The sequence below is a fragment of the Mixophyes fleayi genome, chromosome 5 (assembly GCF_038048845.1).
Source record: "Mixophyes fleayi isolate aMixFle1 chromosome 5, aMixFle1.hap1, whole genome shotgun sequence".
NCBI classification, from domain to species: domain Eukaryota; kingdom Metazoa; phylum Chordata; class Amphibia; order Anura; family Limnodynastidae; genus Mixophyes; species Mixophyes fleayi.
This window is the reverse complement of record NC_134406.1, coordinates 178,046,637-178,058,861: the sequence shown is the minus strand read 5'-3', so window position 1 is coordinate 178,058,861 and position 12,225 is coordinate 178,046,637. Positions and strand designations below refer to the sequence as shown.

Below are 12,225 nucleotides of genomic sequence, written 5' to 3'. Positions count from 1 at the left end.
TAGATCATATGTAGAAGTGACATCTCACTGTTAGCAAATTGTTAAACCAGCTGTTTTTATTTAGGGACAAACATTTTCAAAAAAGTTAATTCCATCCCTTATATACTGTAGCTTGTTGCAATCACTGGCTGCTTTCTATAACAATATACTTGCAATTTATTTTTAGCACATTTGTTATTTTACATATATGTTTTACTATAATATCGGACCTTCCATGTGGCCAAATTTAACATTGATAATCTCACTATTGTAAATTTATAATACTTATTTTTAGAAGACTAGTCTGTAAAGTTTTCATTAGGTAGTGAAGATAAAGATATGCATCAATTGAAATTTGGAGAAATTATCTCCCTAATTAATGTGCCAATGGTACATTTGTGTACAACATGGCTCCCTGGTTCTTGGGGTTTGTGTAGTCCCATGGTAGACACTGATTAATGTGTGAATATGGGGAACTGATAAAAATGCCTGTCTGTTGGAATCCAAAATGAAACGTAATCTTAGAATAAAGGCAAAATGGAGTCCCAGTTTTCTAATAACCCACATATAGAATGTCCTCTTCCCTGATTTATCACTTTTTTGCAAAACACCACCTGTCATTCCCATTCACATTCATAGAGAAGCTCGAAACATGACATCACAAATCAGTGTTCCATTATATTATCTTAGCCCAACATCTTCTCGATAAAACTGGGATACTTTACATATATATGTTACCCAGTAAATATAAACTTATTGTTTGATATAAAACGTAGCTCTGGTTTTAAGTAATATACCTCACAAGCAAACATGAAATTGCTTGGTGGAAAGAAATGTCTAGCGCAGCGGTTCCCAAAGTTTGCGCCGCGGCTCCCAGGGGTGCCGCGGCGCTGTCACTGGGGTGCCGCGAGCCAGCCATAGGAGAAAACAAAGAGCACATAAACCTACCAATCCGTGCGGCGCCGGGACCCAGCAGACTCCTCTCTCCCACAGCTGTCACTAACGTCGATATTCAGTGACAGCTGCGGGAGAGAGGAGTCTGCTGGGTCCCGGCGCCGCGCGGATTGGTAAGTTTATGTGCTCTTTGTTTTTTCCTATGGCTAGCTCCCGGCAGAGGAGTGAGAGGGAGTGTGACAGCAGGGAAGACAGCGGGGCAGACAGAGGGGCACAGCGGGGCAGACAGAGGGGCAGACAGCAGGGCAGAGAAGTGTGACAGAGGGGCAGAGAAGTGTGACAGAGGGGCAGAGGAGTGTGACAGAGGGGCAGACAGAGGTGCAGAGGAGTGTGACAGAGGGGCAGACAGCGGGGCAGAGAAGTGTGACAGCGGGGCAGACAGAGGGGCAGAGGAGGGTGACAGCGGGGCAGAGGAGGGGGACATCGTGAGAGGGGCAGTGGAGGGGGGACATCGTGAGAGGGGAAGTGGAGGGGGACACAGCGTGAGAGGGGCAGAGGCAGGTGACAGAGGGTAGAGGGGGGGACACCGTGACAGAGGGCAGAGGAGGGGACAGCGTGACAGAGAGCAGAGGAGGGGACAGCGAGACAGAGTGCAGAGGAAGGGGACAGCGTGACAGTGCAGAGGAGGGGGGGATATCGTGAGAGAGGGCAGTGGAGGGGGGACATCGTGAGAGAGGGCAGAGGAGGGGGGACAGCGTGACAGAGGGCAGAGGGGGCAGTGTGAGAGAGGGCAGTGTGTCTGGATGCAGAGGGGGCAGAGTATCTGGATGCAGAGGGGGCATTTTTGCATACAACTAAATAAGTATTTTTGTCCTGACCTAAATACTTATTACATTTTTTTTTAACCCAACTACTTCTAAAACAGGACTGCTCAATAATTATTTTGGAGGGGTGCCTTGAAAAAATTTGGAGACTCTAAGGGTGCCGCGAACTGCAAAAGTTTGGGAACCACTGGTCTAGCGTATAATTCATGCATTATAATTTCAGTTAGAAGATGCAATGAAAGCAACCTAAAGTATGTGAAGTATTCAATTATGCATAATAACAGCTTTTATTTACATTCCCTAAAATCTGCGGTTAAAATAAAGATTGTTTTTTTAGCAGATGTTTTAGATTTTGTTGCCAGTAAGTCTAAGGAAAAGGCAAGAATGTGCTGCTAGGTATGTGTAAATTAATCATGACAAAATAACAATAATAAAAACTCAAAATAAGCAACAAACACAATGTATCAAATAATAACAGAAAATAAAAAACAACACAATATATTCAAATACTTTTTAAAAAAAAAAATCAAAATCAAATATGACCTTGACAAATACATATACAATCAATTCTCCAAAGACTTATGAAATGGCAAATGCCGTCGGAAGAATTATTCTACACAAGTAAACTTGAACAATGACAACAAAATACATGCTTATTGCATTTTCATGTCAGGTAGACACAAGAAACGCCTTGTACTCACTGGCATTAAATACTTTCACTTTACTAGCATATTAGTGCTAGTGATACACAGGTAAATAGGCGTTGATATTAGAAACCATTGTTTCTAGTGTTATCATACCCACTACTGCTGTTGCTTGTTATAGAGTTTTTGTAACGCATCATATTCTCCTCATACGCATTTACTGTGAGTAAACATATTGTGGAAACGTACAGTGAGCTTCAATGACCTATGCAGCCTAGCCCTAGAAGACATGTAAAGATCTGTCCTCTTCTGTCCTTAACTCAGCTGTTTAATTAGAGTTATTGAGGAAGGGTTCTGTAAAGCGCTTCACTGGTGAAAGCAGCTAAAAACCTATCTTATATTATCTATACAAAAGTTAAATAAATTGTCAAATACCAAAAAAGTGTGTAAGAGGTTTAAAGTGCTAACTTTCTCCCTTCAATCTGTGTTAGAGTGTGTTCAAAGGAGGTTCAGGATGTGACTTTGTTTTTTTCTTTATGTCACATCCTGAACCTCCTCAACTGCTGTTTAGTATTTAAGTAGCGGGCCGGAAGCTGTACTCACTACTTTGCTAAGCCAGTCTCTGGCGAGAGGCGCATGCACTATACGTGAGCTTTCAATTCCACTTGTTACAAAAAAACAATAAAGCTAAAAATAGCTTAAAAATTCAAAAATAAAAAAAGGTTTAAAAATATATATTTATAAATCTTTAAACATGGACAACTGCTTTATTCAAAACATGTCTTATAATCAATGACTTTCAGGTTATTGCCTTTCTGTTATGGCTGACAATTGGGCTTTTTATACCCATAAATCTCTTCAAAATGTTGTACTCGTGGCTCTGTAATTAATAGAAATGAAAGGTTTTCAGTTGTGCTATACTTGTATGTTTCTCCATCGGGCAACTGTACCAAAAGCACTTTGAAGGGAGAGATTAATTAGAGGTGATTTAAAATTTTGGATGATTTGAATTCAGTTCAGTCAGACTCAATAGATCAGAATAGATTAATTTAATAACTTGGAAAATGATTGTTTTATTCCGATCCATTGAATCAAGTTAGATCAATTAAGTCCTGTAGTACTATAATCTGTGGCGCCTAGCTTTTCGAGGGAGGCAGAAAATAAATAAATTTCCAAAATGTTAAGGCCCCAAAAGGACATACATTATTATTATTATCATTTATTTGTTAGGCGCCACAAGATATCCGCAGCGCCCCACACAGTACTAACAGTAGACTATACAGGGTGAAACCATACAGAACAATGAACAAAAAGTACCAATACTTCAGAAACTCCGGCCAGTCATATGCAGTAAAGACTGAGCGGAAGAACAGGTATGGAGACAGGAGGGGAGGGGTCCCTGCTCATACGAGCTTACATCCTAAGGGAGGGAAAACAGATCAGGCACAAGAGGTGCCAGTTGAGGCAAGAGGAGAGAAGTGAGGATGAGCAAAGGGAGGAGATGGGGGTTAAGTAGATGGTTGGTAGGCTTTGAGGAAGAGGTGAGTTTTGAGTGCACGTTTGAAGGAGCACAGAGTAGGAGAGAGACGGATGGAACGAGGGAGGTCGTTCCAGAGAAGGGGGGCTGCACGGGAAAAGTCTTGGATTCTGGAGTGGGAAGAGGCGAAAAGGGTGGAAGAGAGGCGGCGGTCGTTGGCCGATCGCAGGGAGCGGGCAGGAGTGTGAATGGAGAGGAGGTTAGAGATATAAGGGGCAGTAGAGTTGGAGAGAGCCTTGTAAGTGGTGGTGAGGAGTTTGAAAAGGATTCTGTAGGGGAAGGGGAGCCAGTGTAAGGAAAGGCCGAGAGGGGAGGCAAAGGAGGAGCAGCGTGAGAGGAAGATGAGTCTTGCGGCCGAATTGAGTATAGAGCGGAGGGGGGAGAGATGGGAGTGGGGGAGGCCAGTGAGGAGGAGGTTACAATAATCAAGGCGGGAGATGATGAGTGCGTGGATGATAGTTTTGGTGGCATCCTGAGAGAGAAAGGACGGATGCGGGCGATGTTGCGTAGTTGGAAGCGACAGGCATGGGCAAGGGAATGAATGTGGGGGTCAAAAGAGAGAGAGAGGAGTCGAGGGTGACACCCAGGCAGCGAAGTTGGGTAACAGAGGAGATGGTGGTGTTGTTGACGACAATAGAGAGGTCATCGTGGGATGGGAGTCTGGGCGGAGGAAAGACAATGAGTTCAGTTTTAGAGATATTGATTTTGAGAAAGCGCTCGGACATCCAGGAGGAGATGGCGGAGAGGCAGTCGGATACCCGAGCGAAGAGGGTGGAGAAAAGATCAGGAGAGGAGATATAGAGTTGAATGTCGTCAGCATAAAGGTGATACTGAAGACCGAAGGAGGAGATGAGAGCACCAAGGGAGGAAGTGTAGAGCGAAAAGAGTAGAGGGCCAAGAACAGAGCCCTGCAGGATTCCTACGGGGAGAGAGTAGGGGGAGGAGGAAGAACCAGACGTGAATACAGAGAAAAAGCGATTAGCAAGGTATGAGGCGAACCAGGCATGGACAGAACCAGAGAGGCCGAGAGAGAGAAGAGTTTGCAGCAGGAGGGGGTGGTCCACGGTGTCAAAGGCTGCAGAGAGGTCAAGGAGGATGAGTACGGATAAGTGACCCTTGGATTTGGCTGATAGGAGATCATTGGTAACCTTGGCCAGGGCAGTTTCGGTAGAATGGAGGGGGCGGTAGCCAGATTGGAGAGGGTCAAGGAGGGAATTGTCCGCGAGGTGCCTGGTTAGGCAGCTGCAGACAATCCGCTCAAGTAATTTGGAGGCATTGGGGAGAGGAGAGATAGGGCGATAATTAGCAAGAGAGGTGGGGTCAAGATTGGGTTTTTTGAGGATAGGAGAGATAAGAGCGTGTTTAAAAGAGGAGGGTACTACACCAGAGGAGAGTGATAGGCTGAAAAGGTGTGCTAGGTAAGCGCAGGCCGTTGGAGAGAGAGAGCGAAGGAGGTGGGGGGGATGGGATCGAGAGGGCAGGTAGAGGGTGGAGAGGAAAGAATAAGGGAGCGAACTTCTTCACCGGTTGTAGGGATGAAGGAGCACCAGAGTTGGTTGATGGGGGGAGGTGAAGCGATGAGGGTGGCGGGAGAAGGGGAGGAGGAGATGTTCAGTCTGATGGCCTCAATTTTGGAAGACAAGAAAGTGGCGAAGTCAGAAGCGGAGAGGGAAGGCGGGACAGAGGGGCAGGGGGGAGAGGAGGGAGCTGAAGGTGCCAAAGAGGCGGCGGGGATTGGAGGACTGAGAAGAAATGAGGGACTTAAAGAAGGATTGTTTAGCGATACATACCCAGTCTAGAGCTATCGACAGTTCATGTTTTCAGTTCTCTAACGAACATGGGTGGGAGAAATAGCTCATTTTGGGATAAAAATGGCTTCTATGTGTCTGTGTGTGTTTAATGGCAGAATGGGTGAGGGAACGGGTGAACCATGCTATCATCCTTGGCCTCTATATTTACCTTGGCAAACGGGGCAGGTTTTATAGAGTATTAATATGTTGTGTGGTTTTGCCTCCTAGCTTCAGATAGCACCATAGACCTCAATTTGCTTTGCTTTCAAATTTTTATAATTGGAAAATGTAATTTTTAAATATAGATATTTATTTTAACATTGAATGGGGCCCCAGTGTCTGTGACTTGCCAAGTTACTTCCAATAAAGGAATCTATATTACTTTATCACTTACAGCCAGCTCCTCCTTTTTCCTTCACGTCTGTCAAGCATAAAATAATCATGCCTTTTGGAGTCAGAAATCCAAGCCAATTAGAGTAAGTTGAAATCCTTAGGATAATACGTTTTTTAAATTACTATTTTCAGTACACAGGTGTGATAAAATAATTCAAGCTTTTAAAGCGACAAATAAGAAGAAGTCGTGGACCATTTATAGATTGAGGTCTTTAAGGACTATTGCAAACGAAAAACAAAAGCGTAGAGCCTCCAGGTAGCCAGGTTCTGTATTGAGGCACATTATGTAATATTCATTAAACATGTTGCTGATTCCAAAATCCATTTGAAAAATACTTTTTAGGATGCAGCCTGGTACTGGCTTATCCGGTCTATGTGATGTGCCAGTTGGGTAGGCATATGAGCTACATCAGCCAAAATCACTAGCTATTCATATAAAAAAATATTCTCAGTTTTCTCAGGCTGATGAAATAAATTATATTACATGCTAGAATTGGAGTGTACTGCACAGAATCTGGCACAGGATGTAATGTGACAGGGTGCACTGAAATCACATTCCAGAAATGCAGAGGGTGTTTTATAAGATCACAAGCAGGTTCATGTTACCTTTCCATTGTGATATAATCATATGTGGGGAGAATTTTACTAAAGTGCAGATTAGATAAACCCCAGGTTTTTCTGTGATTTTTCTTGCAGTTTTCAATATTATTCTGTAAGAAGGTGCATAAGAGTGTTTCTGAAAGCTCACTTCCTCAGTTGCACAAATTAAGTTTGCACCGTGGTTTGGACCACCACTCTGACTATTGTGTTTTTGCATCACAAATATATGATTCATGCAGGTACACATCCTTCTAATTATTATTATTATTATTATCCTTTATTTGTTAGGCGCCACAAGATTTCCGCAGCGCCGTACACCATACAAACAGTACACTATACAGGGTGAAACAGTACAAAACAATAAACAAAATACCAGTACTTCAGAAACTCCAGGCAGGTTAAAGCAATAAACACAGAGCAGAAGAACAGGTAGGGAGACAGGAGGGAAGAGGGCCCTGCTCATGTGAGCTTACATCCTAAGGGAGGGAAAACAGAACACAGGCACAAGGGGAGCCAGATGAGGCGAGGGAGAGTGCGGGTGGAGGAGAAGAAGGGGTTATGCGAATGGTTGGTAGGCTTTAAAGGAAGAGGTGGGTTTTCAGTGCACGTTTGAAGGAGCACAGAGTAGGAGAGAGGCGGATGGAACGAGGGAGGTCATTCCAGTTAAGTGGGGCTGCGCGGGAAAAGTCTTGGATTCTGGTGTGGGAAGAGGTGATAAGTGTGGAGGAGAGGCGGCGATCATTGGCTGAGCGCAGGGAGCGGGCAGGAGTGTGAATGGAGAGGAGGTTAGAGATGTAGGGGGCAGTAGAATGGGAGTGAGCCTTGGAAGTGGTGGTGAGGAGCTTGAAAAGGATTCTGTAGGGGAAGGGAAGCCAGTGTAAGGCGAGGCAGAGAGGGGAGGCAGATGAGGAGCGGCGTGAGAGGAAGATGAGTCTAGCGGCCGCATTGAGTATTTAGAGAATTGTCTAACAATGATTGAGCAAAAACCCTCAAGTATTGCATGTATTTGGCCCATAGGCACAACACTGACAACCTCTATTTGCTTCATTAACAATACGACATATGAGCAGGATTTGGCGTGATGAAATTAGACCATACCTGTCATATGTCATGTAGACACAATTGCACAGAAAAATGTACTTCTACTGTTGGTATCACACATTACAGTGGTCATGTGCCTCAACAAATGTATTAAAGCTTTCCATGCCGAATGCCTTTTCATACATGAAAATGTATCCATAACTAAATCCCACAAGCCACAATACATGAGGAAAACTGCACTACTACCAGAACACAACAAAGATGTTGATAACTTATATGAACTTAGTGACCGGATGGGCTTACTTCGTCACTTGGTCTGTGGGGGAAAAAGGATGGAGGGATGTTCTTCCTGCACAGTTTATCTTAGTTTCTTTCTCACCATCAGTAACAGACTGTTAAAAACCACTCCTACTAGGGTCACCTTGCCACCAAGAGAATCTTGCCTCCACCACTATGCTCCTTCATGGCACCTAGAACCGTTCACTTCTTTGGTAGCTGGTATAGCTGCTACAGTGCCTCTTTGCTGTGGGTTGGCTGGTACCTCCTGACAGCTTACTATGGATCAAGACTGCTGGGTAGAGCATTGACACAGAGACACTGCGTTCAACACAGGACAGCCGGGGAACAGATTAGAGTGTAACCTGTAGGTCACATGATAAAGCAGGCAATAAGCAGAATCTTCAAGCAGTAATGTTTATTTTCTCAAGGGGTCATTACAAGGACCATTATACACTAGTTGGAGTTACTAATGATCATCAATACAGATGGAATAATATATTACATGGTCAAATAGAGCTCTTTATATACTGTTTCTGACACACATGTTGACAGGGGGTAAATCAGCCCCCTTTCCTACCTGGCACCACAAAGTCTTAAATATTGCATTCAATGATCAACATCAGGATGTTATATGTTCTCTAAACTTGGATTAAAATGTAATTTAAACTTAACAAAATTGACATCAATCTGTGATTCCCTAAATTACTTGCTGTTAGGTTCCCTATCTCTCTAAGAAACAGGATAAAAGTCTAACGACCCCCTCCTGTGCATTCAGGCTAAAAGAGGTCTTGGTCCCTCGCAATTTAAAAGGCCAAATTAACATGGATTGCCTTTCTTGACAGACACTTCCCTGAAGGTCACTGAAAGACTGCTACCACCACTTTGCTATATTTATAATTTATGAGAAGTACCTCACGCCCCATATCTGATGCTGAATTACTGTCTCAGCATCATAATGCTTAAGATTGATACTTGCAACCAAGTCTAATTCATTAACATAGACTATAACTATAACTCAAAAACTTAATGTATTAAATGTTATAGAATATAGTTACATCGCTTACAAAAAAATATTGTAAAATTATATGTTGACAAGATAGAAATAAAGTTGGATTAAAACATACCTATGGGAAATTTGGAGAAAGAAATCTGATTATCTCACAACAATAGATGTTTTCTGGTTTCATCCAAACTGAAATAACATTTATAAAATATCTATCCCAGCTAAAAAAAAGCTTTCTTTTTTTGCAGGGAAGATGGAGATAAAGTCCATCTAGCAGACGGGTATGGTTTCAGACTGTTTTTACAATTCTATTATTATCACTGAATGGTATGGCTTTTATAAACTGCTTTGAAACACACTGTCTCCTGGACAAGGTGTCCTGAGTACACAAATTAACTAGGCCAAGAACCTGAGAAACTCTGTTCATTGTCTTAAACATATTATTTTAAAAGTACCAATGTATATAGATTACAGATATTTTGTAAAGAAATTTAAAAAAGTGTTGCCTTCTGTTCTTAGAATGGAATTGACAGATCTACAATAATTTATAAAGAACAACCCATAAAATGAAATACTGCAGGTTTTGGCCATTTCAGACTATTACTCAATGATAACTGGTCACGCAGGAAACCTCATCACTTTCACCCCACTTTCTCAGACAGAAAGTTCATTTATTAAAGAACACTTCCAGGTAAATGTTAAAGTTTAACTGAGCTGATAAACAACAACCAGAGTGCATGCTGATGTAGTTTTTCCAGGGGCTCCTCCTTTTCTGTGAGGGGCCTGGCTTATTCGGTCAGTTACGAGCCCAACATGTCAGCCAGGCCCCATAGGAAGCCACATCCAAAGCCACACAGATTGTTTTGAGCAGTGTTATTTTGTTTTATTCAGTGGTTTATACAGCAAAGATGGGTCTCCAACGCTTCACTTAGTGGAAGGAGTAGCTCATTTATTTTTTAATGTTTATTTGAAAGTGCTCACATGTGTAAAAAAAATAACCACCAGCATTGAAAGGTGAAAGACACGCTATAACAGACTTGCCATCATAAATTACCAGTTTCTGGTTCAGCAGTACATGTCCGAATGCTGTTCAATAAGGCATATTTTTTTAATATTTAGATGTGATTTGCCGTCTCTCTGAATTTCCTAACATCTACTCTCTAATGCCCTAATGCCCATGGCATTCTGTCTATATATTAAACATAAAGTAAGATAATGTTTTAGTTTGCTGCATGCTTAATACTCTGGTGGAAGGATGTGACAATGGCAGCTTAATAATAACAATATGAGCACTACAGAAGATCTTACCTGCAGATGTCTGCTTGAATTTCTCACTTTTCTTCTTTCTCCATTTCCATGGCTTAAATAGTCTCCCTAGAGTTGCAAATTTGCTTCGTCGTCTGATAGGTGGAGTGTGGGTCCCAGGTACTAAGGACTCAGAGCGCATCGCAGCCAGTCTCTCCACTTCCTCAGCTGAAACATACAAGATACACAGTTCTGTAACTCAGTGCTTCACCTGAGATCCATTACTAATTGGTAACAGAAAGACGTAATTAGGGTTTAGAAGGAGAGCAGATTTAAAGTGGAACAATGAACGTCAAAATGAAGGCAAGTCAGTGTCAATCTGTACCATACGTATCTAATTTATTTCAATGTGTCATCGTTCCTGATAGAAAGAAAAGGGGGTGAAGAAGGGCTGACAGATTAAGGGAGTACACGAGACAGAGGAGTACAGATATGCAGACAGAGGGATGGAAATGTATTTATGCAACCTAAAAATTGATGTGTTAACAAAAAGATAGCACTGTGGATAGGCAGTCAAGTAATTTTCCTCTGTCTCACAATGTATTCAGTCGCAAGAGGAATGCACATCATTTCATGACCAGGGCTCAGTGAAAAACAAAATAATATATATGTTTCCTATAGAGATGTGAAACATTTATATTTCCTGTGACATAATTCATAAGAGGATCCAAACATTTAGCACATAGTAGTTCAGACATACAGTACAGTGACTTGCAACCTATTTTACCTACCTGGCCCCCCTCTCTGCTCTCAATAACACAGAGCAGGTGGCTCTTCTGGGCATGCATTGGACTGCATGCTCCCAGTGCGCATGCACCAGACTGCTGCATCATCAGAAGAGGCCTCTGCTCTTCCTGCACTTTTGAGAGTAGCGTGGGAGCATCAGCAGGGAGCATGGGTGTCAGGGTGGAGCAGGGGTCTTGAAGTGGGGGTGAGCTGGAATTGCCATGCACCCTTCATTTCTGGGCCCCATAGCTGCCGCATCCCCTGTACCCACAATAGTTACGCCCCTGACTACAAAGTTTTTGTGATCTAGTACTTTCCACAGGCTTAAACAACCAATACCCTGAAATCATCTTGGTTTTCCTTTCTGGTTTTCTTGGCTTGTAGTGTGATATTGCAGAAAGGGCTTTAAATGGGTAATTGGACAACAACTGGTCATACCTGGCCAAAGAGGTCATCCCAGGTCATTCTTATCACGTGACACTTACATCCAATACAGTGATACTTCTTCAAGAGGGACAGTGCGCTGTTCCCAAGACCAATAAATGCTTTGAAGCAGCTGGGATTTCCTGCCTTTGTAAAAATCTTTTTTTTTTCCTTAGCTGGTTTTTCTGCTGGTATACATGGTGATTGAAGTGGGCTGGTATACAGTGGTGTGCCATATCTCCTACTATTCTGATTGTAAATTAAAACTGTAAAAACTATGCCACTTACATGTTACACGCCACCTCTGAATTTTCACTTGGACCACTGTAAAATACATATATATATATATATATATATATATATATATATATATATATATATATATATATATCTATATCTAAAAGCACAATACTGATTGAGTTAATTCTTGCAAAACTTAAAAACTCTGCATGCAAATACTTTTCTATTTATTCTGGCTGTTCTGTAGCTACTTGTGTATCTCAGATAACCAGCTATGTGTGTCAATTAAAAGGGGATTTAGTGCACAGGGATTTAGTACACTTATTTAGAAAATTTCACATATTGCCAAAACAGGATGTCCAGCTTTATCTACGGTGTAATAAAACTATAAATATCACTTATTCTCCAGCTATTACATTCTTTACTGATTACAAAACAGGCTACATAATAATATATAAATCCACTGCTTGGTAAAGAACAGTCAGTTATCAGCTAAGTTTGAATATAATAGGAAAAAACTGCGCTAATATATAGACATCATTAAGGA

At 42.1% G+C, this 12,225-nt stretch overlaps 1 protein-coding gene across 8 annotated transcripts in view; it reads right to left on the bottom strand.

The window, feature by feature from the left end:
• PHACTR1 (phosphatase and actin regulator 1) overlaps window positions 1–12,225 on the bottom strand; it is a 353,512-nt gene that overhangs the window by 118,170 nt on the left and 223,117 nt on the right. For all 8 annotated transcript variants that reach the window (XM_075213080.1, XM_075213081.1, XM_075213083.1 and 5 more), the window contains one exon: window positions 10,293–10,457. In XM_075213080.1, the coding sequence (XP_075069181.1) occupies window positions 10,293–10,457 (165 nt within the window). The remainder of the gene's footprint in view (window positions 1–10,292; window positions 10,458–12,225) is intronic.